The 25,668-nt window shown below is 34.0% G+C and overlaps 1 protein-coding gene across 2 annotated transcripts in view; it reads right to left on the bottom strand.

The window, feature by feature from the left end:
- Positions 1 to 3,004: 3,004 nt before the first annotated feature.
- The window catches only part of CHD1 (chromodomain helicase DNA binding protein 1), a 59,150-nt gene continuing 36,486 nt past the window's right edge, over positions 3,005 to 25,668 (bottom strand). Inside the window, exons 16-37 of one of the 2 annotated variants that reach the window (XM_009991467.2) lie at positions 25,286 to 25,448; positions 23,513 to 23,665; positions 23,106 to 23,177; positions 21,151 to 21,300; positions 20,426 to 20,574; positions 20,042 to 20,138; positions 19,854 to 19,949; positions 18,752 to 18,928; positions 18,406 to 18,566; positions 17,043 to 17,084; positions 16,208 to 16,338; positions 15,662 to 15,800; positions 14,788 to 14,938; positions 13,699 to 13,821; positions 13,216 to 13,353; positions 10,639 to 10,881; positions 10,070 to 10,210; positions 7,726 to 7,904; positions 5,814 to 5,910; positions 5,545 to 5,602; positions 4,426 to 4,636; positions 3,005 to 4,225 (exon numbers count right to left, since the gene is read on the bottom strand). In XM_009991467.2, coding sequence (XP_009989769.1) covers positions 3,865 to 4,225; positions 4,426 to 4,636; positions 5,545 to 5,602; positions 5,814 to 5,910; positions 7,726 to 7,904; positions 10,070 to 10,210; positions 10,639 to 10,881; positions 13,216 to 13,353; positions 13,699 to 13,821; positions 14,788 to 14,938; positions 15,662 to 15,800; positions 16,208 to 16,338; positions 17,043 to 17,084; positions 18,406 to 18,566; positions 18,752 to 18,928; positions 19,854 to 19,949; positions 20,042 to 20,138; positions 20,426 to 20,574; positions 21,151 to 21,300; positions 23,106 to 23,177; positions 23,513 to 23,665; positions 25,286 to 25,448 — 3,232 coding nt within the window. In that variant the 3' untranslated portion in view covers positions 3,005 to 3,864. The remainder of the gene's footprint in view (positions 4,226 to 4,425; positions 4,637 to 5,544; positions 5,603 to 5,813; positions 5,911 to 7,725; positions 7,905 to 10,069; positions 10,211 to 10,638; positions 10,882 to 13,215; positions 13,354 to 13,698; positions 13,822 to 14,787; positions 14,939 to 15,661; positions 15,801 to 16,207; positions 16,339 to 17,042; positions 17,085 to 18,405; positions 18,567 to 18,751; positions 18,929 to 19,853; positions 19,950 to 20,041; positions 20,139 to 20,425; positions 20,575 to 21,150; positions 21,301 to 23,105; positions 23,178 to 23,512; positions 23,666 to 25,285; positions 25,449 to 25,668) is intronic. The other variant, XM_086629956.1, reaches the window with a different exon arrangement.

Below are 25,668 nucleotides of genomic sequence, written 5' to 3'. Positions count from 1 at the left end.
AGCAATTTTTCACTTGTTAAAAATTTTGAAAACAAATGCACAGAAAAATATAGTTACCAATAAACTGGTAGGACTAGAAGATTAGAAAATACATGCTAGAAACATTCTTTGTTTTAGTATTGGCCATATTCAAAGGAAAATCTGACCTCATACAGAGCGTGAGAGTATAAGGATGAGTAGACCAGAATGTGCTCCCCATTACTCTTTTGTTCTTGACTTGTATCTTAAGAAGAATAATTGGACTACAGAGAAAAATGAGATAGATAAGAAACAAATAACAAATTCCATGAACCTCTTCTTTTTGCTCCTAGCAGTGTCTCACACAATTGTATGTCTTAGCTACTGCTTCTGGAGTGGTTCACAAACAAAAGCTTCAGTATAAAGTTTTAAGAACAGAGTTTAAATTTCAGGTGCAACCATAGCAGCTTGTTGGAAGAATGAAGAGATACAAGTCACAACACTACGTATCTGTCTCAACATAGTTCAGTAAAACAAACCTTGATCCACACACATGGATGACTTATACCAGATGTTACCTATTTTAATAGTCTTTACTACTCTGATAGAAGCAAGAGATTGTCTACATTTATTTCTGTAAAGGTAAAAATAAGAGGACCTCATTTCAGCCATAGTACACAAAAAGAAGCTAGGATTTAATTAATTTGCTGTTCAAATAAAACTTGATCATGGAGACACTTGCAGTAAAATGTCTCATCAGGAAGAAAAGTTGTATCAGCTTATCTCCTTCAGTGTCTTCAGTCTTGCCCACCTTCCCAAGTAATGGTGAAGTAATTTTCTACCAAAAAAGAGCTGTTGTCACTAACACAACACTAAGCATAACAATGGAGAATGAAACAGCTCCTTAAAATACATCATTACAAGAGTACTTCACTAGGATTTTATGCTTTAAGTGGGAAACCTGCAGCTAAACAGTAAGGGCTGTGGAAGTATGAACTCGATTTGTTGATGACAGAACATCATACATGGACAAAACAAGCCAAATGAGCTCCGAAAAAAGGCCGACAGGCATAAAAAGTATTCGGCCTAGGGAGTCAGTGCTCTAGGTCACTGTGCTGTCCATTTCTCGAAGGGCAGTTGGAGCACACTCTTTTTATACGGGAGCTTCATGTTTCTGCGGAACCTGCCATCCTGTTGTGGCTGGTGCTTGAATCCTTTTCAAGTCCCGTTCTTTGTAGTAGTGAAAGGCTCTTGGAAATCAAAAGCTGTTTGAGTGCTGCTCAGATACTGCAGCATCTGCACTGAAGATCAAAATGAGGAAAACACAGAGTGACTGTGAGCATGTAAATGATGATGCCAACACAGCAGCAGATGAACTAATGGCAACCAGTCAGAGCATGCATTTCTCTGTCCTTAAAACTAATAGCAATACGTTTTTTAATGTGCTTTTTCAGACTGACCAACAATGTACTCCTTTTAGGTAGTATTGGGAATGGTAGACTAGAAATACATAACAGGATTAGGATGCTTAGACTTTCAGGCACAGTAGATGAGACATCTGAATCTTTATCATAAACAGCCATATGAGTTCTCTTGCAGTCACCAGAATTCTTACTTCCCAAAACTTCTTACAGACAGGCAACTTTAGTATCTGATGGATGCTTCGGAACTGGACACTACTTGAAGACTTTTCATTACAAATGAACAAAAGAAGGATCAAATCTGCATGCATGGAGAATGAATTATAAATGGCTTATTTACAAATGATATGGGATTCTCCTAAATAGTAAGGTACACTGTAACAGTCAGCTTCATAAGCAATGGAGGCTGTCTCCACCATCAAACTTTATACTTAATTGAAACCAGAGGGGAAAAATTTAAACTTGCAAATGTGATTTGTAAATCTGTAAATACAATTAAAATAAAAGTTAACACAGCCTATGTAGACTAATTGACAAAGATCCTCATCATCAAAGCCACCAGCTAAGTATTTTCTGTCATGCTTATTTCAGAGACTTCAGATACCTTTACAAAAAGAGACGCAGACTAACCATGTCACATTAGACACGCTCAGCCAGAATGCTGATAGTGAACCAGGCTTAGTGGGACTGCTCTGTCTATGCTCTGTTGACAGGACTATGCACTACCCAAGCAGTAAGAATCAGTCAGTGGTTGGAGATGGTTCAACTTCTAGATTTTCACCATTGGAACCAGAAGATACATGGCAAACATGCACAAATCAGACACATGTCCACTGCCTAAAAACTGCTTCAGCAGTTAAGCTCAAAACTCAAAACCCTCCAGATGCTGGGAAGATGAAGAGTTAAGAGATGAAGCAGCATTAATTAACCGAGTCCCAGCCTACATTAAATAAGCTTAAAACGTAATGTGCAGCAACATGCATGCCTACAGTGAGATCTTAACAGACACTCTGTGGACAGATTTTGATTCTATATTAATGCTCTCATATAACCCTGTTTAATAGGAAAAAATGCTCAACATTACAAGAACAGAGAAAAACTGGAGCAACAGATATAGCTCCAACCACATGATGCCAGGCCAATTATCCTCCCTAATTATCACATTGTGTATTAAAATTTAGTACTTACAAGAGTTTAATGTTTTTATGGGTAAACTTGAGAAAAAGTAAGCTGTAGGGAAAAACACAGCAGAAAACTACAAGAGCCCACATATCCTTTTAGTTTAAATTTAATTTGTCAGATAGAAGTTAACTATGTACAATCAGTGTACATTGTAACAGTTCTGTCAATAAAGTCATTCAAATCTTCTAAAATATGAACTGACTGCATAGCACATTTGTCATTATTGCCCATGTTGAAGAGGGAACACAAATGGATTTACAATAAATTTTGGCTGATTTGGATGCTGAAGTGTTCAGATATTTAACACTCCTTCTTTAAAACCAGTGCACCTGAAAAACTTTCCAGAGCATAGTTAGCTGAGTATTTCTTACCATTACAAACAAACAATCACAACACTGACAGTTTAACAGGGAAAAAACCCAAACCCCCAAAAAACCAAAACATGTATCTAAAATATCCAATAAAAAAGGAGCACTAAATGGAATAAAATGTTCCCTTTCATCATTTTTACATTCTGAACAGTGATTCCATGAGGATATTTTATTTAAACATTTAAGTACACCGATTTTATTTCATACTTGTGATAAGAAGGCCTGAGTTGGTGGGCAAAGGAATAGTCAGAAAAAGCCTGAGAGGGAAAAAAGCTCATTTAATTAATTTACAATAATTTACAGCCATTTGTTTGTGTGTTTTGTTTTTTTATTTTTTTGTTTGTTTTGTAAAAAGGTATTATAACTGAACACAAACAGGAGAAATCCTGGCTATTTTACAGTTATAGGTACAGAATTTAAATATTCAAGCTTATGATGAAAAGCGGCAAGGTGGTCGCAGTGTACAATGTAAACAAGTAGCTTTGGAAAGTGAAGAGAGTCCTTGAGAGTTCTTTACTAAGGAACAAAAGAAAATAAACTCCTCATTCCTTCCTGAAATATGAGCACAGGTCAGTGTTTAAAAGTTCATTTATAAACATAATTTAAAACGTGTTCAGCCTAAAATCACTTTGACATGAAGAGCTTTATAGTAAGATCCAGTCTGAAAGGGGCAGTGTTGAGGTCCCTGCAAAAGTAAACATCTTCTATTTCTTAAAAAAAAGTGCCACAACATTTGCAGCACAGTGCAGCATAAACTTTAAATACAAAAATATTTTTCTTCTGTTGGGATAATAGACCTTGCATCCTAGAAAGAAATAACAATACTGCTACTGATAGAATATCCAGTCCGTATCTTTCAAGTCATGTAAGGCAATTACTGTGTTAGTTTACTGTATATGGCTAAAAGAAGGTCCAGAAAATGTCAGTCTTTGTTATGTTTTCCGGCTACTCCACGTATGTTCAGGTGTACTTTTGTGATCTGATGAGTGTTCAAATGGAGATCTGTGTCCTAGGGGAGATCTTGAACCATAAGGAGACCTCTGATCTAATGGTGACCTTGGGCCACTACCAGAAGCTCTGTGGTCCATTTGCCAGTCTGAGTGGTACCTATAATCTCTGGATTTATGATGGCTGTACTCTGAAGTTGAACGGTGATCTGAATGTATCCTGTGGTCTGAATGGGAACGGTGATCTGAATGAGCTCGGCTGTCTTTTAAACTTCCTTCCAGGTTTGACCTGTGGTCTCTGCTCCTGTAGTCATCTAACTTTCTATGTTTACTATCACTGTAGTATCTAAAAAATATAAATTATTTGTATTAGAGTTACTGAACAATGTTAAGAGCCACAATTATGACAAATCAACAGAACTGCATTAGAGAGGTATTATCTTTGCAATTTTGCATTACTCAAAAAAGACATTTTGATGGTTGCTACAAGCATACTACAAAACAGGAAGGGACTGAACAGATTTCAAAATTGCTGACGAAACTCACCTGCTGTCTTGTTTGTAGTGATCCCAGTCTCTGTGATCTTTTCCATTGCTAAAGGCTGAATAAGGCCTTTTCCTAGAGTCATTTTTCTTGTAAGCATCTCCCTGATGCCTGTCTTTATGATGATCATGGTATTGTGAAAAATGTCTATCAGAAGAATAACTGTCCCTGCTACTGTCATCATGGTTTGTATTCTCCTTCAGTCTTTCCACATCTGTTTAATAAAGCAGAGGTTAAAAGGAAGTCTCAAAGTCTTTTCTTCATCTAATTCAAACAGCACTTCTGTCACATGTAAAGCAGTATGAAAGTGACATTATAATTTGACAGAAACAAGATCTAAATAGTTGAAAGACAAATGCACTAATGCGAGTGAAATTAAAAAAACCCAGAAGTAAGAGGTAAGCAAGCCAGGACTCAGAAAAGGAACTTTTCAACCTCTCCATTCAGTCTGTGAAGCTAAGCTTGGTCCAAATGAGCAGTGAATAGAGGTGCCTTTAATAGAGGAATTTTAGACAGAATGGTAGCAACTGTCTCTCTAAGAAGGGATGGCCTTAGCATAAATAAGAGTTTTAAAGGTACACTTTGTTAATGAAAGACTTTCAGTGGTATTCCTAAAATACATGTTGATTTTAAGTCCATGAAAATATACTCGAAGTGTCACATAACACAAGATAAAAGTAAATATTACAAGAAGGCAGATGTGAGAGCATAGAAAAAATCAAGTGTTACTGTAAACAAGAAAAGACAGTCCATGTAACTAATCAGAGAGTATGAACTCCAAGGTATAGCTTGCTTTCTTACATGGTAGTGACATTATTACAACAGCTACAAATAGACACAGAAGAAATTTACAGGTTTTGAGTAGACCTCTCCCTCTCCAAAATTAAACACAAAAAATGTTTCCAAAAATTTTTAAAGGATGGCCAAATAACTTGCTACTAAATCCAGTAAGTACCAGCTTCAGTCTGCACTCGGATTTCATCAGCAAACTAGCAAAGTTTTGCTCATCAGGTTACCTCTGTAATACTTATCAGTGTGGAAGACAGATCTGAGAGACATGTGAAATGAAATAAACATGAAAATTAAAGTATCTATCACAAGAATGTACTTAAGGTTTCTTACCTGGATTTCTAATTACATGTGTATTCACATTGCTGCTAATATTCTGGTCATTGTGTTGCTAAAAAAGACAAGTACAAAAACTCATTGCTAAATCCAAGTTCATCAGAATTCATTAGAAAAATATGCTAGCACAAGAGACTACTTCACTAAAAACAAAAATGCTACTTGAAGTGTACTTCTGTGTTCCTTATAATCCTTTAAATCTAATAAAAGAGTTATAATACTTGAAATATATATTCGTGTATTTAGAAAGGGTGTGAAAATATTACCTGAGACTCTTGGCGTTTTTTGATTGCATGTTTATACAGTTTGTGTAGCTTTCTGGCATCAAATTCTGTAAACTTAGAGACAAAAATCCACAAATTTCTGAGGAAGAAGAAAGAGAAACAATAATGCTCCTGTACATTTGTTTTTCTTGTATTACGCAACAGAACATGGTTTTAATTGCAATTATTTGAACAGTATTTCAGTAAATCTGAAACACTATAAAATTTACACAGTATTGCCTAGCTGCACAGCAAACATTACCTAGCTGTATTTCAAACATTTGAAAGATTAATTCCTTTAACAATTTGTCACTTTGTAATATTTTTAAGTACTTCAGAGTGCAAAGTGCATAGAAAGTAGTACTAATAACAATTGTGTTAATAGAATGATTTCGGAAACTGCTTAATAATGTTGCTATCAGTTTATGTATGTCTGCTGAAAGTTTGTTTGAATTTTGAGTATTTACTACTCAGTAAATAAAAATTTAAGCAAGTGAAAAAACCTTGAAATCTCTTACAGTGTAAGATATTTGACCTACGAGCTTTATTTCATGAAAAATATCACTTAGAGAATTTTTCCACAGAATTCCAAAGCCTGGTTAATCTTTTGAAACCAAATGAGAACTGTGAAAGAGGATGAAAGTGGCATGACAATAAATGCGTGCCTAATCGTGCTCAAAGGAATGAAAGAAGAACACATCAAGCCTTTTGCTATCAAGATGTCAAAACCCTGAAGGAAATATTTGCTTCTATTATCACAGAAAACAGATCTAAAGTCTAGAACTCTTTTAGTCAAATTTACAGGTGGAATGCTTAGAAAAGACTACAAAACCCTAGTGTTCAGCAGTATCTGAAGCGGGCAGGCTCACCAAGCAACAGTATGCTTCTTCACTGCAATTACTTAAACATTGTAATTTTGACCTAGAGGTTTGCAAAAGTAGATAATTAGTCACTGGTGTACCTAATGACACCTGTATAACTTTATATGAACTAAATAGCTTAACTACACTTCTTACCAAAGATAGCTGAAATACGTACTTTAATAATCGACATATAATACTGTAGCATTATTATGAATAATAGCTCTAGTATGACTTTCCACTTAAAGAAATATAACATTTAATGAAATCTAAGACATGGATCTTGTTTTTGTATCTCGGATCACCTTAATATTTTGAAATAAAGCAAGTAAAAACAGCAGAAGCACTAATTAGAGGAACACTAATCGAAGTCTTCAAGAAAAGGAAACACTTAACAGACTTTTGTATATGGAAGTGCACGATATATTTTCAACCATAAAAGATTAAAGTGCACATTCCCATAAAGGTTAACTCAAATTGGAATAAGAGCTTAACCAGGAAATATAAGAAGTTTACAAAGCAACATTTTTTCTTAATTTTTTTAAATTGTCACCTCATAAAGATGCAAACTCTTCTTTCATTTTTAAAATACATCTGAGTACATCATGATAAATACTTTAGTTACAGTTAATATGTAATATATAATTTATATTTTAGAGTGTATTTTAAAAAGAATAAAGAATGCAAATCAGAATCATCCAAAGTTCAACACAAATTTAGAATTGCTTGTCTTTAGCAGGAATTAAAAAAACTCAGATCCTTAAAGGTGAGAATGCTTTTCCACTAAACACAGTCAAGTAACAAGTTATCTCGTTTGCTTTCAGTTGTAAGAAGTGAGATAACTCCACCTACTGGACAAAGTGCATTGCTATACAGTATGAAAAAGTCAATCCATTAAAAGTCAGAACCATCTATAATCATCATTTTATAGTTTCTTATTTAAAAAGACAGATACAAGAAAGGAAGAATAATAAATGAGGAGTAATTAAAAACTATTCTACTTAATAGAAGCAGTTACAGATTTTCCCTTTTCAAGAAAGTAAGTTTCAACATACTTTCTCCACTGTTTAATTTGTTCAGGATTTGTGTACTCCTTTAGACATTCAGTAATGTGATCCCCAATTTTGATTAGACACTGTCTAGTATGTTCCAGCTGCTCTCTTTCAGAAAGGCCCTTTTCTGGTCGATCCAGCTGTTTCAATGCTGCTTTGACAGGCCTCATTCTTTCTTTGCACTGTAAAATGGAAAAAAGAATTTATTAATTTGAAGAAAAAAAAACAATTATAAAACATGACCCACCCTGTACTGTGAGATATATACACAGGCAAAGACTATATAGCTACAAGCCAAAGGAAACACAAGATTTGCTCACAGCTCTTAAAAATGTTTTACAGGTTTTCTTTGGGAAAAGTCATATTTTAAAACCAGTTAGCAATTTACTCCTCTATGAAAGCATTAACTGTATAGAATACAGATATCAAGCATTAAGAAAGCATTAATTTAATACAAGGAATTTTCTAAGGAAAAGGACTTACACAACCGGGCTTTACAATCATAGTTGTAACTTTCAACACAAGCGTATATGACAAGACCTTTTTAGCACCTTGAAAGCCATACAAACTCAATGTCGAAATTAAACATGAGTGTTCAGTACATTTCAAACAGATACTTTCTGCAACAACTAAACCTGGCATTCTGCAGAGGATCAAAACTGCTTCTCTGTGCAGTTTTTAAACCTCAGTCCTATGCAGGTACTAGCAGAACTGGTGCTATCTAGAGAAAGCTAGTTTGGGTGTGCCTAGGTTATTTACAACAGTGATGGCAACACAGATGTATACCATGTGTGTTCTTGAATTTCCACACTTTGGATCAAATGTTTTAATAACAAATCCAGATAAAACCAGTTAGTATGATTTAAATTACAGACACTGCCTTAGGAATACCATCCAATCTCAATGGCATGGTAAACACATGAAATGCATATTCTCCTTGTCATAGAGCCAAAATAGTTAAACCTGAAGAACCCATAGTAGTAATTTCCATTTGGAAGTGTAGTTAAATATGCTCATGAGACTCCATCTGACCATGGCATAATGAGAAACATACCTTCCAGAACAAAAAGCTTGGACAAAAAAAAAAAGTTGGTTCTACACACAGACCCAACCTAGAATTACTCCCAGTAAGAACAAAAGGAAGTTTGTAGATTTAACAAAAACAAAACAAAACAAAAAAACACAAAAACACCCACCCACAACAAACCCCCAGAAAACAACAACAAAACAACCGAAAAAAAAAACCCAGCCCAAACCACTGAAAAAACAAAACAAACGTTTGGAATGGAATGAAATGGAATGGAATATCACCATTACCATATAAGCATATAGGGACAACTCAGAAAAAGCAGGGAAGCTGTTCCATTGCCAGCTCATGCCTCTACATAATTAAGCAGCTGCATTACATACTGCACTAGCCACAGCTTAAAGTAGCTTTTAAACGACAGCTTACAGAGTGCACTGCTTAAGTACAGAAGTCATCAGAAAAATATAACTGTACTTGGAAATGAAACTATTTTCTTTCACTTAGCCACACAAACATATCTACCTGAGTCACTCAAGGCTCATACTGAAAATCACAGGTGAGTTAGTGTCACAGCCAGCACCCACAACAGCGCCAATAAACCTGGCTGGCAGAGGCAAAAAACTCTTGAAATCTGCATGATGAAACACTCACAAGAGAGTAGTTGCTCAAAGTAACTCATTGACTGATACCTTTCCAAAGGCCCCAGATGACCTATAAAACTTTACATAAATTGTGTGTATGCGTTGTCATTCCTCGAATACTGATTCTGTTCTTAGATATAAGTAGTGATTAAACAAAATTATTTTGGTATCAAAAAGATTACTCCAGCAAGGTATTTCTACAGGCTTTGACATTTGTTCTTTCCTGTGTCTTCTTATTTAAGTCTGCAGTACTTCAGGAGGAACTGCTGAAACTTAATTTCTCTTGTTATTTTACAAAGAAAGGCATATATGATAAGGCGAAGCCAGAGACTCCAGCAATTGCATTGAAGTTCATTCATGTCTACTCTTTGAGAAGCAAGATACACAAGTTATTCTTGAGGATGTATCTTTACAGTCTATATTCTAAATCTATTCAACACACAGACCACTGGATAAGTCTTCCTACTATCCTGCATAAATACAGTAAACAACAAAACAAAATTGCTGGAATGAAGACAAAAATTACTGTAGGAAAGAGTCAGTAACATTCATCAATCTGAGACTTTATTAGCAAAAGATGACCTGTGTTACTGTGCCAACTAAGAGAATCAAGAACATCAGAAATAGTCCTCATTGAGACTATCAAGTAAAAACACTAACTTATCAAAAAGAGACTTACCACACTAAAAGTTTTCTGATCCAATTCTTCAGATTCTTCCGATATAGGAACTGGTTCACTAGTTGCAGTGATATGAACTGGAGTATCCAACGATGGAAGTTTTTTAGTTTTTTCTTTATTTTCAGATTTGATTTCATTTACCTAAGAACAAAACATAAAAATATTTAAGTAAACTTTATTTTGGCTTTGGAATCATCCTATAATATATGACAATCTCTGTAACTACTGCATTCTCTTCCATAAGAAAAATAAGAACGGTGCTGACATTCAATGACAGTACATTTTACTTTCTCTGTGGGATGGGAAAGGAGAATGGAAAAGGAATAAAAGAATTTCTCACACACACTTGTACTTTCAGTCTAACTAAGCCACATATCATTGAAGACATAATTTTCCATTTCATATGCATTTCCTCATAGTTTCAGGTAGTAAAAATAAAATTTCAAGGGATGCAAAAGACTTCAATAAAATGACAACGGATGAGATACAAAATACCTTTCATCTCAGAATCATTCACAAAAACCTAGTGGCCTTTTCTAGTGCTATATAAGATAAGTAAACCTAGTTACCTTCTCTTCCTTTACTTCTTTTTCTTTGTTTTCTCTCTTTTCTTTAATATCCTTTTCTTTTAATTCTTTCTTATCCTCTTTTTCTTTTTTCTCCCTTTTCAAATCCCTCTTATTTTCCTTTTCTTTTGTCTCTCTTTTTTCTTCAGCTTCCTTCTTTATACCAATATCTGGCTCAGGCTTTTCTTCATTTTCTTTTTCTGCTTTTATTTTTTTATGTGGATGTTTCACTGAAACAATCTCATCCTGCAATATGCAAGCATATATGTCACATCAAACTGAGTTCCTATCTGTACAAGTTTTGTAACCATCAGATTAAAACATACTTTTTATCTGTGCATTTTTTTCTTTTTGGACACAGATTTAACATCTATCAAATAGAACTGAAAGTTGTAAAGAACTGAGAGTTGTAAAGAAAGCTAAGAACTACACACTCACTTCCTTGATGTGACAAAGGAAGTACTGATTTGACAGTGGTAGCGGGGGTGAGAAATTATGTCCACTTAATTTAGCATTAACTTAGAATTCTGTCCTTCTAAAAGGCAGTTAGGCTCTGAAGAGCTCAAAACTATACGGAAGTAGGTCTTGCAAAACTGAGCTGATTGGTCAGGACACACAACTGATGAGCATGTTAGAGACCTCTGTTCTAGTTAGCTTTTGCCAATCCCACATCAAAAGTGGGCTTTTTACCAATTCCACATCAAACATTCACAGGAGAAGGAAACGGAGTCCCAACTTTCTCTTTTCCAGAAGTGTTCTTTTTACTAAGCTTAAAAAAAGGCCTTAGTTACAGATTGTTTGATAGGGGCCCATTTAATTATCTGAAGGTGAACAATAACACTCCACTGGTCTTTATAACATTCACTTATAAGGTTTGAGATGGAAACTCAAATCCTTTCAGACGCTGAAAAATATTATAATAAGTAACACAAATCTTACGTACAGGTCCAAGAAACATTATCATCTTTGCATTGATTTGAAGTACACCCTGGAAAGGCATATATAGAATCCATTGCAGCAAAATAGATGAAAGAAAGTCTAATACATGAATCCAAACAAGTTAGACAAGCTATCAACTAATCAGTTCAACCAGGACTTCAGTATTTAAGTATCATGGAAATGTCCCAGCAAAAATCCAATGACTCCAAGAGTTTCCTGAATATTCTAGCATTTAAACAGGTAGTTTTAAATATTGCACATAGTATGTCAGCTAAGTAGCTAAAGCCAACCATTGAGATGGTTAAAGTCCATTTTTGTATATAGTCCAGTTTTCAGAAATGCAATTGTTAGTCTGTGACCAAAAGTATTAAAGTGATGAGTATCTGTTATTAAATATACAAAAGGGGATAGCAGTCTAGGCACTTTCCCAAAACATAACAAGTCAATCAACTGACTGGCAGTGTTTTCTGGTTTGAGTAGAGATGAAGTCTAACACTCACTTTTTAAGTAGTCCAAACACTTGATTTGCTTAGATTCAGTTGCCCATGTTACTGGGAACTGTGACAAGACTTACAGTTTAGTCTTACATTCCAGACAAATTATTGTACCTATAAACATTAGCCAGTCTACATTCAAAGTTGTTTTGTTTTGTTTTCTGGTTTAATTTTATTCTTCATAGTACAATTTAAATACATACAGGAATGCTTTACTTAAAAATGATTATTTTTTATACATCTATCATGGTTCTTCTAAGGTTGACTCAGCTTTAACTACATATTCACATCAGTATTTTTTCCTCTAGAGTGAGCTGACAATTACAATGGGTTGTGATAGTTCAAAATGGTTAGGTAAGACATTTCAATTTAGTTTATTTTAAACCAAATAGTGTATTTTAATGATACATATAATGATACTGGAAATAAATGCACAGATTTATTTCAGCTACTTTCAAAGTCATAAAATTACATGTGGCACTACCCTAAACTTTACCTAAACTTTTATCTCTAGAGGTTTCTGCTGTGTGATAAATGTTAGAAATAAAAAGACCCAAAAAAAGCAGAGGCCTTAAGGAACACATCGGAAGCAACAGAACACAACAAGGTTACATACTTGCTTAAATAGTCTTTTTGCATAATGAAAGCCATGCCATATACAGCAGCTTTCACATGGAAGTCTTGAAATACCATTTATTCATGCTGCTCATTCTAATTGAGCTTGATTTTTTTTCCGAAGCCTGAATAAAAAACTTTACCTGAAAAATCAGTATGAGTAGTAATAACACATTAGCCAGAAACATTAGTTTTACAATTGTGTGTTATATTAGGTTTGCATTTCTAGCAGATACAATACTGAAGTTTCTAAAGAATGCTGAAATTGGCAATACAACTTGTAATTAGACTACATTTTTTCTATAATATCATTTGAAAAAATACTCATAATTCCTCAGCAACTGGCTTATGATTAAATTAAAACAGATGGTCTTCCATGTGCTTGTACTGATGCATCATTAACTGTAGCACTCACTGGAAAAGGATAACATTCAGGTGCTTCAGTTTTATTAAGTCAAGCAGAAGATAAAATAGAAATCGATATTAATATGAAGAACTCAATAGCTAGCTTTACCATATGAAAGATGTTTACCTTGTTATCCTCATCATCACCTTCATCAGATTTTTCCGAGGGTTGTGGTGAAGAATCACTTTTTATTTCCTCTTTTATTTTTGCAGCCTTTATCACCTTATTCTTCTTAGTTCTTGTTTTCCTCCTCTTTGAATTTCCCTGAATGCAAATTGGTCTCTTTAATGACAACTGACAAGCATCTTTTCACCACAGTTGCAAAGATTTTTTTTTTTTTAACATCAAATAGAGGGTTCATTTTATTTTATTTAATGCCACTAATGACCACCAAGAGAGAGCATAACACAACAGTGGAGAATACATACAAATAATGAGAGAGTAATACAATATGAAACTCGCAATTAATTTCTTAAATTAGTCTCATGTAATATGATTAACAATAGAGTAATACTACATAAAGAAAAAGAGCAGAACTAAAAAAGGATCAGTTGACATGTCCATAAGCATATTGTTTTATCTCACTAACGAATGCCAAATGTTACTTACTGCACCAGCAAGCCTTTGTGCTTCCTTCCTTGCAAGGTCTTTATTCAGTAATTTGATGAGGTAGTCTGCACGGGTCTGTAACTGCTTCGCCTGGGGTTTCTTATCTGGATCATCAGGCAAAATCTGAGGAGAACAATGGTAGTATCACAGCTATGAGTACATACTGTTGAGTTTGAAAGATGCTAGCCTGCAGCACACAGAACAGAAAAAAAATCATAAAATAAGGTCGAAAACAATGTATTTCAACTATACCAAGGCAAATATTCCAGCATGCTTGAAGCAACAGAAAATTTCTTAAATGTTTTTATTTCTCTCCAATCACACAGCCAATGCAGTGTCTTGGAAATTGCCTAACAGTTTAAAACACACTCAAGAAATCAGCCTTAGATCTCCGTTTCCACTCTGATAGTTTATCTATGAAATTTTGAGCTCCTGTACCAGTCACCCACAGAACTCCTGGCCCTGCCTCGTTCACCTTCTAAATGCAGAACTTGCTACAAGGCATTGCAAATGCCAAAAATATAAATAGGTAGTTTCAAAAAGTAAGCAAATTAATGGAAGGCAGGAGCACGAATCATTACTAAATGAATGTTGGCACAACCCTGGCTTCTCAAATCCCAAAACTATAGGTTGGCACGGTCACAAAGTTTACTTAGCCAGAGCTACTGCACTAATGCAGGTATTATCATGTTGTGAGTGAAAGACAGCTTCAGGAGAAGAACCTGGGCATTAAATGGGGATGGTAAAATCGAATGTCTAGAAAAACCTCCCTTCCAAAAGTTCAAGAATACAAAATTGACAAAACTATAACAGCTAAAATAGATAAAGACTGAAAAGAAAAATTCAAATGACAGAGGTCCAACTACATGGAAATACGGCAACATTATTGACTGCAAGAAGACATACTTCAGTCAAATACACAAGACCTTAAAATCTAATATACCACAAGAATGATACTAAGAAGTTCAACTGACATACGATGTCATTGCAATTTCAGTTATCATAAAACAAGCTCTCTCAGTAACTGTTCTTAGCAGCATTATTACCTAAACAAAAAGAATCCTTGGTGAAATGTTGTAGATGACATACCTTCTGTGTCAAACTAAGATCAGGATCCATTTTTATCATTTCCCAGCTGCCATAACCATATTCATAGATGCCTATTAACAGATTGGAATCATCTTCCTTACCCCAATCTATATCAAAATGAGCAGCCTTGGTGTGGCATGGGATGACATATCTAGCAGAAATAAATTAGAAAGACAAATAAAGGATTTTTACTTCTGAAGCTTAGTAAGGAGGAAAGGAACATACTAAAAATAATGTAACTAGATTTATTTTCTCTGCTATGATGCTGGTATATTTAGGAAATTAATCCAAATATTTATAATCATATTTTCTTAACATTTCTGTAAAATATTTATTGAAATCAGCACTGAAATGAGTTTTAAATATCATCAAGACTAAAATATGAAGAACAACAGACATCAGTCTGTGGCCATGAGCTGCATCACAGAGTTGGCTAAACGTGAATAAAAGCCTACATCATCAGCCAAGAGTAACTGCTAAGTGCATAGTTTACAGATTGTGATACACAAGGTGGCAAGGGAAAAATTTCAGAGGGTAGAAACAACTACTGCTGTGCTTTGCCAGAGACTGCTTTCCCCTCAAGCAGAGATGACACATACAGCAGCTCCTCAGCAAGCCTGAATTCCAGTCCTCGTTATTATCGGTAGCTGAATGCAGTCCACAGTGAATATAATTGAAAGCCAAAGCTGGTAACTGCTTTCTTTAGGGGAAGAAAGGAGAACAGATGAGGAGTAGGTTACTGCTGCCAGTACATGGAATAGAGGGACAACACTGTCACAGTGTGTTTTGAGTCAAAGTTGTCTGAAAAAAGCTAATAAAATTTGAAAAATTTGCTACATTACTACTTCCCTTTTAAAAAAATAAATATCGATACCTTTTTCTTTCTTCTGGATCTGCAGGAATGGATTTGTGCAATGGTGCCAATTCTTCTTCATGAGAGATGACTAGCTTTGCATTCACCTGCACTCCTGAGATTCGGAATGTTGGGCCTTTAACTTTCCCAAGTCTACCTCCTTAAAAAAAAATATTTACCTTATGAATATAATACAGAAAAATGTAAAGAAAACAATTAAGATTGATGCTATAACAGCAAACTTTCAATTATATCAAATTTCTTTTCTTAAAAAATGCTTGAATTAAGTTCCAGAATCAAAAGGTCTTCCAGGTAACAGATTACTTTTAGATTTCACAGAAAAGCAAAATCATACTGCATTCTTCTATGACAATTCACGCACAGAAAAGGAAAAAAAAAGAAAAGGGATCCTACTATAATCCTTTTTTAAAATCATCCAGCATGCCAACATTTTTATTTACGTTTTTCCCCAACAAAACTGTTTGCTCTTATGATCAAAGTGTAAGAATAATTCAGACTTCTTGACATGTTTTAGTGCCCCCTCCAAGACCCCTGAACACACTGTACCTGCTCTTTCTTGTCCAGATGAATTGTCCTTTAAAGCTTTAATGCATCCATTATGTACAAGCTCTCCCAAACGTCTAAGATCTGTCTCTGACTTATCAACTAGCTCAGCATCTCTAGCTACAGCATCTAACCTGTAATAAAAAAATTGACATTTTTATAGCTCTGAAACTTTAGTAATTGTGAATGACTCCTTCAGACTTTGAAACTAGAGAAATGATCATGTAAGTTACCAGTCACCAGCACTTGCTCTGCTGTGTACAATTTTGATCCAAGGGGAAAAAAAACGTGACTCAAATATCAGAGGATAATACAACAAGAACTGTAAAGGAATCTAACCCTACCATTTTGAATTAAATTACTATACCTCTCTCTAAAAAATAAAAGGAATCATTATATATAATACGTTCATATGGACTACAAATATTTTTAAGGAAAAAAAAGGACTGGAAGTTTTTCTTAAAATATGGAATAATAAAACTTAAGAATTGACAATAAGGAAAATGGAAAACTAACTTTGACAGTCACATTGGATAAACTGATAGGTTTTCAACACGCTATCAAAGACCAACTAAATGATTATCACCAATGAAGATCAAACAAGACAGCAGGTAAAGCAATAGAGAGAGCAAGTCATCCTGTGAATTGAAAGGTTTGTTTTGTGGCTGTTTGCATACATACCATACATGAAGAAAGGAAGATACTAAGCTGAAGTCATGCTATAGTCAAGGCAATACACTGGACACTGTATTTTCTCTTCAGCCTAAGGTTTCTTGGTATGCTGTTGTAATTTTTTTGAAAAGGAGGTGCCAAGTTACTATACAAATAACAAGCTTACCTTTCAAGAGGGCCACCAAATTTCTTGTAACTCTTGATAAACCTAGTAACAGAAAATAATTTTGCTTTTTAAATGTATGCTTAACTAACTACATTGGTTTTAAAATTGTATTAATACAATTATTAATCTTAGTACAATGCTATATGGAAAAGGGAGAGGGGTGGGGAAGTAGGAGCAGGGAAGCGTAGTATATCCAGAAAACCCAAAGTCAGACTTTTATTGGTTTAAGATCTGATGTAAATAAAACAATAGATGGTACAATTTATTTCAGAAATTGCTTTATTAATTTCACAAGACAGAAGATTCAGCAGCTGGATGTGTCTAATTATAAAAATTTAATGTGGATTTACAGTAAATAGAGATATCAGACATTATGTTATGCCTTATATAGTAAAAGGAGCAATCTACAACTGGTGATTTGAAGATTTTTGGAAAACATGACATGAAAGATACTCTGCAGGAATGTGTAAGTGATGGAAAGGAACTGGAGATACCCAAGATAGAAAGGAAATGAAATAAAAATAAAAATAAAATAAATAAAAGTAGTTTAAAAAAAGAAAGAAAAATTCCTCAACAATCAATGCCTCAAATTGCTATGGCACAGACAGAATAGCCTTGAAGAAGTACCAGTTTGCTGTGTTGTTAAATGAAATGGAAAGGCAAAAAAGATTTTAAAGTTATTTCTCTAATCAAATGGATTTTGAAAGCTTTACAGCATTTTAGAGAAACATGCATACTTAAATTTCAGAACCAAAGCAGCATTTCACAAACCTAAAAACGTAAACCAAAATAATTCCTCCTCCTTCTACCAAAAAAATATTTTAGCACCGAAATTGAAGGGACCTGCTGTACAAGATTAAAATAGGATTTTGTATTTTTTTAGTTTAAAAAAGCATGATATAACATTAATTAAATTACAGTGCCAAGAAGTTTAAAAAGAGAGCAAATTCCATTGAAATTTTTGTAGTTGTCACTAAAAAGATTTACGTATTATTTCAGTAATGCAGTTTTTAGATAAAATGATGGAAACCAGAGTATTTTGCTTGTATTTTAAGAGAAAAACTCACCCATTGTAACAACTGGTTTTTGAAATCACTGTCTCACGAGTTGCAGGAAGTAACGAATTTTAAAAAATCAAGAATATTTTTCAAAGGAATTTTATCCCATATTAAAATACATTTAAATTCTTGCACTGACAGTTCACTATGTCAGCACCACAAAGTACACAAGGTAAAACATTACATGCCTAGAATAAAAAATTTCAAATAAATTCAGCAAAAATAATCTGTTCTCTGTACTTTCAAGCTCTATAATAAAAAATTTGCCTAGTCCCTTTAAACATGCATGTCCCCCCATATCTTACCGCCTGATCTCTGCATCACTAAATCCTTTTATATTTTCTCGAGGGATAGTTCGCGGTCTTCCACGTTTTTTTGGCCGTTTTCTTTCTGAGATGGAGTCACTATCAGATCCAGAGTATCTTCTGCTCCTACTGCGCCTTCCTTCACTTCCATTAAAGCTGATCTGGAATTTCAGAATAAGTAGTTCAAAGCTACATGATTAACAAACATACGTAAAGTTTCACCTAGCCTGTCAAAAATATGTGTTCAGAAAAGGAAAAGAGAAACAACCCAAAACCCAACAACCACCCCCAATAAACAAACTAAACCAACAGCAACACAAAAGTACAAGTCAGAACCAAGAGACACCTGTTTTGCACAGTTTCTCATCCTTGGGAGCATGTATATTTCTTCAAGTTCTTTTTGTCTTTCCTCCTCTTCTATTCTTCGCCGCTGGACTTCCGGAATGATTTCTTCCCAATTTCTTGAATTTCTTTCTGGTTCCAACTCAATATCATCTTCATCCATATTGGAAAAGTTGGCCACCTTGTATATCAGAATAGATGTATTTTCATCAAATCAATACATGACTTTATTTGTAGAAGACTGAGCAACTAATATTTTAGGAAAACAAAGTTCTAGATGGTGTATTTTATGCATTTATGTATGTGCTATTGTTTTATAATATAATATATGCAAAATACTACATGAAACATTGTCTCTAATGAAAGTATTTTTATTCATTTATGAAACAGACACAGACTCCACACAAATGGGCTAACATGAGATAAGACGAGAATCTTAGTCTTCTTTTAAAAGTTTACTAATACGGGTGCATAATGAAACATCTCCCCAATAAACTGATTGGTATTTAACTTCCTTAAAAACAGAGCTAACAACATTTGAATGCCTGAGTTAATGTAAAAATATAGTAACACAAAACTAACCAAACATTAATACACTGTAGAAATCAAAACATGTTGCAAATGAATGATCAGCAGGACAACTATTTAATAATCTGCTGATCTAAACACATACACCATGCTCTGCTTTTTTTTTGCATTAACTGATAATGCTTAAAATATCTAGCATTCAAGTATACATCAGGGCTAAAAGCTATTTCTAGAAGTCATTGACTAAGAAATGCAAACTTTATATTTTGCATTCAGTGATACCACAGCTGCTTAACAACAAAGGCAGTAAATAAAACACAAAACCTAGAATTGTAATCATTAATGTACTCACAGATCTTTTATTTGATTAGCAAAATACATCATGTATTTTTAAACGATTATACTGATGGTAGGTATGCTGCATACATCAACAGACATTTTATTAGGAAGAGATATAAAGTTGACTTACTGAGGCAGCTATGTCATAAGAATGAAGAGATGGATAGGTACACAAAAAAAATAGTATCATTTACAAAGGAAACTGCAATTGTGGCAGGAGTGAGGGAACAAAGAAATACCTTGAACTGTGAAAGCAACTCATCTCCTACAGTTAATGGACCTGGCTCATTTTCCCGAGTTTCAGCCCTCTTCAAAATTTCATCTATATCCATTTCCTTAAAAAAAAAAAAAAAAAGTTTCTCTTTACAATGAAAGAATGTATACATATTTTCAGTTGTTTTATCTAGTCCAGCAACACAATACTGACCTGAGGCTCCTGTTCCTCTCCTTCAGGTTCTTTAAAAAGTTCCTCAGCACCAAACTTCAAAATTGCTGATAACTCCTCCTTATTAAAAGGTGTTGAGCTGAAATAAAGTATGTTTCAGGCAAAACATTTTATCTTAGTAACATGAAAAAGTTCTCTAGACTCATGAAACAATTAAGCTTTCTTTTCACTACTAAATAAAATTATATATATTTTTAATATATATATGCAATATGCAAATAAAACTCTACAAAGACAATATACTTCACATCTTTAATTATTTAACCTTATTTTGTCTTTCATTAACCAAGTAAAATAACTTACATTTTTACTTACTTGTCAAATGTACTTAAGGGTAAATTGATATAGAAATAAAAACAAATATACCTTGAAGGAGTAGAGCCCGTATGTAGTATGGTTTTCCCTGTAGTGTCCATTCTCTGAATTACTAAATGATCTAACACCATTTTTTTCTTGGCTCTTTCAAGAATATCTTCTTCTACTGATCCTTTTGTGACTAGACGATAAATATTAACCTATGTATATTTTAAAAAAGGTAAGAAACTACAGGGAGAAATCTCAAGTCTTCACAACATAACTTCTGAATTTATTGACTGGTTTCAAATATGAAATACTAATTCAATCATGTTACCACAGTCTTTACATAAATATTTTTTTAAAAAAACACATAAGTAAACTCTAGTGATTTTGCACAAACATTGCCGTAGACAAAACTGTCATATTTCCAATTATTACTGTATGTGTTTTGCAATAAAGGAACCTGCAGAGAACTAAGAAACACTTCAGCAAGGGGGATATGTCTAATGTAGCAGTTATTTTCTAGAATGACATGATGCCAATGAATGTGGTACAGACAAGCCCACAACTTGTCTCCCTCTCCCATCCATATAACACAGCTGCGATATTATCTCTCCATAAAGGGAGATTCAAAAAAAAAGAAAGTTAAATGAGCATTATTAACATTTTTAGACATACACTGAAACTATCAGTTACTCTCAAAAACACATGAAGACTGAACAGTGCAGACAGAGTGGACAGCTACTGTATGGAACCCTTCTTCAGGTTTGGAACTTAAAACTGAATGTGCATACCTGTTTCTTCTGTCCAATCCTGTGCGCTCTAGCCTGTGCTTGCAGATCATTCTGTGGATTCCAGTCAGAATCAAATATAACTACAGTGTCAGCAGATGCCAAGTTGATACCTAATCCTCCAGCTCTCGTAGACAGTAAAAAGCAGAAGTCCTGAAATCATAAAATAAGAAATAGTTTCATATACAATAGTTGCAATATTCTTAAAGGAACCAATATGACACTTGTTTATGCAGTCTGTGGCGCAGACTACAAAATCATCGCTATCAATCACTACTATCAGTTCTGTAACTGTTCTATAGTTAAAGCTTCTCTAAGTATAAAGCAAATACTGAGATCAATTTTTCATAATTATTTACTGACCTCTCAACAGTTTAAGGAAGCAGCATCTTCTAAGGACGACGATCACCAACCAAAAAATCCCAACCCAACAAAATACGTCCCAAAAGTACAAAATCCCTACCGTTAAAGCCTTGTGTGTTACAAAGTCCCTTTCTCACATCCCCTGCCCGAAGCCCTGGAGACTAAGCACCCATGTCAGAGCAAGGAAGACGCTCAGGTCTACAGACAACTGGTTAAGAGACAGGAAGTAAAAGACTTCTGCCAGATTCAATGATGTCCAACATGTTCATGAATAATATGGAAATGGAATAAGTAACAAGGTGAAAAAGCCTATAGATGATATAGAATTATTCATTCAGAGACAACTAAGAAGATCTGCAGAAAGATCTTGAGACATGCAATAAAACAACATATGAAATTCAAGATAAAGTAAAACAGGTAAAAAAATAATCCAAATTTTCAGTATAGTTACAGGAAACAGCAAACCATTACTCTCAGGAATAAGTCCCGAAAATTGTGTTAAAAATATCCATGTAGACCCTACCTCAGTAATGGCCAAAAAACACATGGAATATTCTGAATTTTTAGGAAAGAAATAAAAAAATAAAACTAAGAACATGACTGCTGCAAAAATGCATGGTTTGCTTCCATTTTTGAAATGCATGAAGTTTAAATTCCTCTTCATCTCAAAAAATGTACAGTATAACTGCAAAGGTTTCAGAAAAAAGCAACAGTGTCTATGCTAGAAATTTGAAACAGAATTAACTTCTGTATTTAACAAATATCTGAAGTTTATGTTATGGAGTTAAGTCCTTATCACTCCACCATAGCAGAAACAAGCTCATCAGCAACTGACAAATGCTATCCTTCAATTACTGATTAAAAACCCAAAACAAACCAAAACACCAACCACCTCCCCTCTTCCAAATCTGCCAGTGTAGAATAAAAGATTTAAGCTGATCAAAAGTATGGAATGGCTTGGATATTAGGAATGCTAAATAAGATACAAATCTTTCAACTCAGAAAATAATCTCTAACAGACACCGATATTTACACAGTTGCTCACAACGAATGGCTAAAAATCAGTTCTTCACTATTTCTTCCAGGGCAAGCGTGTATGTGGCAACAAATTAAGATAACAGAAGCCAGATTTGAAACAATTAAAGATGGTTGTTCATGCAAGGATATACACAAGTTACCTCTGTCCATTGCCAAAGGATGGTTTTGATGCTAACAGCTTGTCTAAGTTCAATGCTCTTGTAAAGATTGCTGGGTTAAGTTCTACACAGCAATGAGGCTACAGTTAAATTTCTGCAGTGTTTATATAGTACTTAAAACTACTTTGATAAAGAGCATTAGGAAAAAAAAAATATTGTTACAAAACTGATTAAATATCATTTTCGTAAGTTATGTGTTTTCTACTTAACCTCTTGTTAGAGGAAAAAAAATTAGCAGATGTAAACCTTATAAGCTATACATATAGTCTAGGCAATAACAATGAATTTTGAACCTTGTTGATATATTCCTCACTTTTCTCAGCCTTCATTTTTTGTGCAATGCTTTTTGTATTTCTTGGGAAAAAATAAAACAGATTCCTTAGGGAAAAAATACCATACCTCTGACCCTTCTGCATTAAAATGATCCAGTGCTTGTTTCCTCAATTCCCCTTTTATTGATCCATCAAGTCTCTAAAGAGATTGAAAACTACAGTTAAAAAGTAATTCTTATACTATATTCAAAATCAGAGCTACTTGAATTCCTAACTGCCAAAACTGTTATGTGAAGGAAATAAAAAATTAATGCAACACTTTACATAGTTTTTAATTTATCAGTTTAATTCAAAATACTATTAGGTACATAGCAATTGCCAGTCTTTCTAGAAAAAAAGAACACTTTTTCTTGTATCTTTTCTTAAGCAAAGCAGTAAAGATCACATAAACACAAAACAGTTGAGGTTATAAGAAAACGACTTTCCTTATTTTCAAGATCAAAGTTTCTTGGCTACTACCACCAAGATTCTTACCTGAAAGGGAAACTGACGATACTTCAGATATTCTGCTAGGATGTCCAGCATCCTCACCATCTGTGAGAAAATTAGGACTCTGTTGCCACGTTCTCGCAGACGAATCAGTAGCTTGTCAAGAAGGATTAGTTTCCCGCTGCTACGTATTAAATGCTACAAAAACCAAGAAATATGCGTTACAAGGTAAGTTCATCTCACACTAATACACACTGCAGTTGGTTAATTTGAGGTTTGGTTTTCTTTCTGTTGCTGTAAAAAGAAAAAAAAGGCAAATTCTGATGTTCCTTAAGAATTTTATAGTTTAAAACGTGCATACAATATATAGTCTCCTAGCACTAAAAAAACTTATCCACTAAATTCATGTGAACATAAGATAACACTGCTATATAAATTTACCAGTATCCAGCATTAACTGAACACAAAAGTCTACTCTGATTTTAGTTCAGTTGATTATAAGCGAAATCAACATGATTACTAACTCACATCTTTTTAAAGGAAATGCATTGTTCCGTTCCTTCTCAAAGTTTTAAGATCTCTCTTTAAGAGATCTTAAAATCTCATCAACATAAAATATATACATGGTCTTAAAAATTAAAGCAGTTATGACGTAAGCCCAAGTTCTTTTGACAAGTAAAAAATAAAATTTGGTAACCAATAAAATATAAGATTGAGAAAAAAATAGCTTAGTACTACTTTTTCTTCACTTCCCATCTGTTGAAAAAAAAAAAAGTACTGCTGCTTAAGTATTTTTAAACAAAGCCTATCATTTAAGAGTCTTAGGAAAGATAAAGCGAGAGGAATCTTGTTTGTGGTGCCTAACATCATAACCCACCTAAAGCCTATTAAGCCTTCTCAGCTCCACTGGGAATAGCTAGAACAGAAACCCAAGCAAATTCAAAATCTAATGTTGAAAATGTTATGCCTCTTTAGGCGAAGATGCTTGGGATAGAATTTTAGGGAATGTTCAGTGTTTTTATTCTTTTTGCCAGAAAGGAGAAGGGAGTTTGTCACTGCACAAACTAGCAGCTTTGGGAAGGTATTTAAATTATCAAAGCTTACAGAAAAAAAAATCATCTTTAGAAACACTTATGTAGGTATAAACGGCATCAACAACAACAGTCATCTTATTTGTTGCTGTGCTTCTCAACAGTTATGGTACAAATGTTAGTTAACCTTAAAAAAAAAAAAAAAAGAAACAACAGACCATCTTTGGTAGTGATGGTAATTGTTTTCATCTGTCACAAGAGCAACAAAATCAGACAGCTTTGGATGCTTACTTCTTTCATTTCCTTTCACTTCAGTTGTTTGCAGACATACAGAGAACAGTATTTGATTATAAAAAAGGTTTAAAAGCATTGTGCAGATCACTTTCTGCTATCACATAGATTGCTGGTGTATCACTGCCACTCACATGCACTTCATTTCCACTTACATTACATTTACCTACTTATCAGCTTTATTTTACTTAGGTTTAAAATAGTTCTCAAGTTTATTTTGCATGAAAATACACAGCCTGCTTCAAACTACTTCTTTTTTACTTAATTGTAATTAAAATCAGGGACATTTTATTTAGTCAATTATTCAGTTCTAATTAAGAAACAAAAATCAATTCACTTACCTATAAAACCCAGGGTGCACATTTTCCAGAGAACCTGTTTTTTCTTAATATACTTCAACAAGAATTAATAAACTGCCAGAGCACTATGAAATTGTGTGACTATTACCAATGTAAAACAGGACTTTTTTTTTTAATTAATTAAAAAGTGACATTACCTGTAAGGCCTCCTGTTTATTATAGAATTCATTATCATCTGGTGGTTTAATGAGGTAGCAATGGTTACAACACTTCTTGAGCTCCATCATGATGTTCAAAAAGCCTGAGGTACTGCCTTTTGAACCTTTACTGAGGGCTTTATAATTCCTGGTTAAAATCCACCTATGATATAAGATGTACAATGTAAGCAATTTCTAACCATATGTGGAAACAAGACAGATGTAAGCTCTCAAAATATAAACAGGATAAAGAAAAAAAAAGACACTCCCAAAAGCATGTACTAACATGCCAAACAAAAGCAGCTATATAAATTGCACCAGTGTAATTTTTGAGCCCTTGCTTCATAGAATTTGACTGTTGTGAAACTCTAGAAGCCTCAAGT

This window comes from Tauraco erythrolophus, chromosome Z (genome assembly GCF_009769465.1).
Source record: "Tauraco erythrolophus isolate bTauEry1 chromosome Z, bTauEry1.pri, whole genome shotgun sequence".
Lineage (NCBI taxonomy): Eukaryota > Metazoa > Chordata > Aves > Musophagiformes > Musophagidae > Tauraco > Tauraco erythrolophus.
The sequence above is the reverse complement of the archived record's forward strand: the minus strand, read 5'-3'. Positions and strand labels throughout refer to the sequence as shown.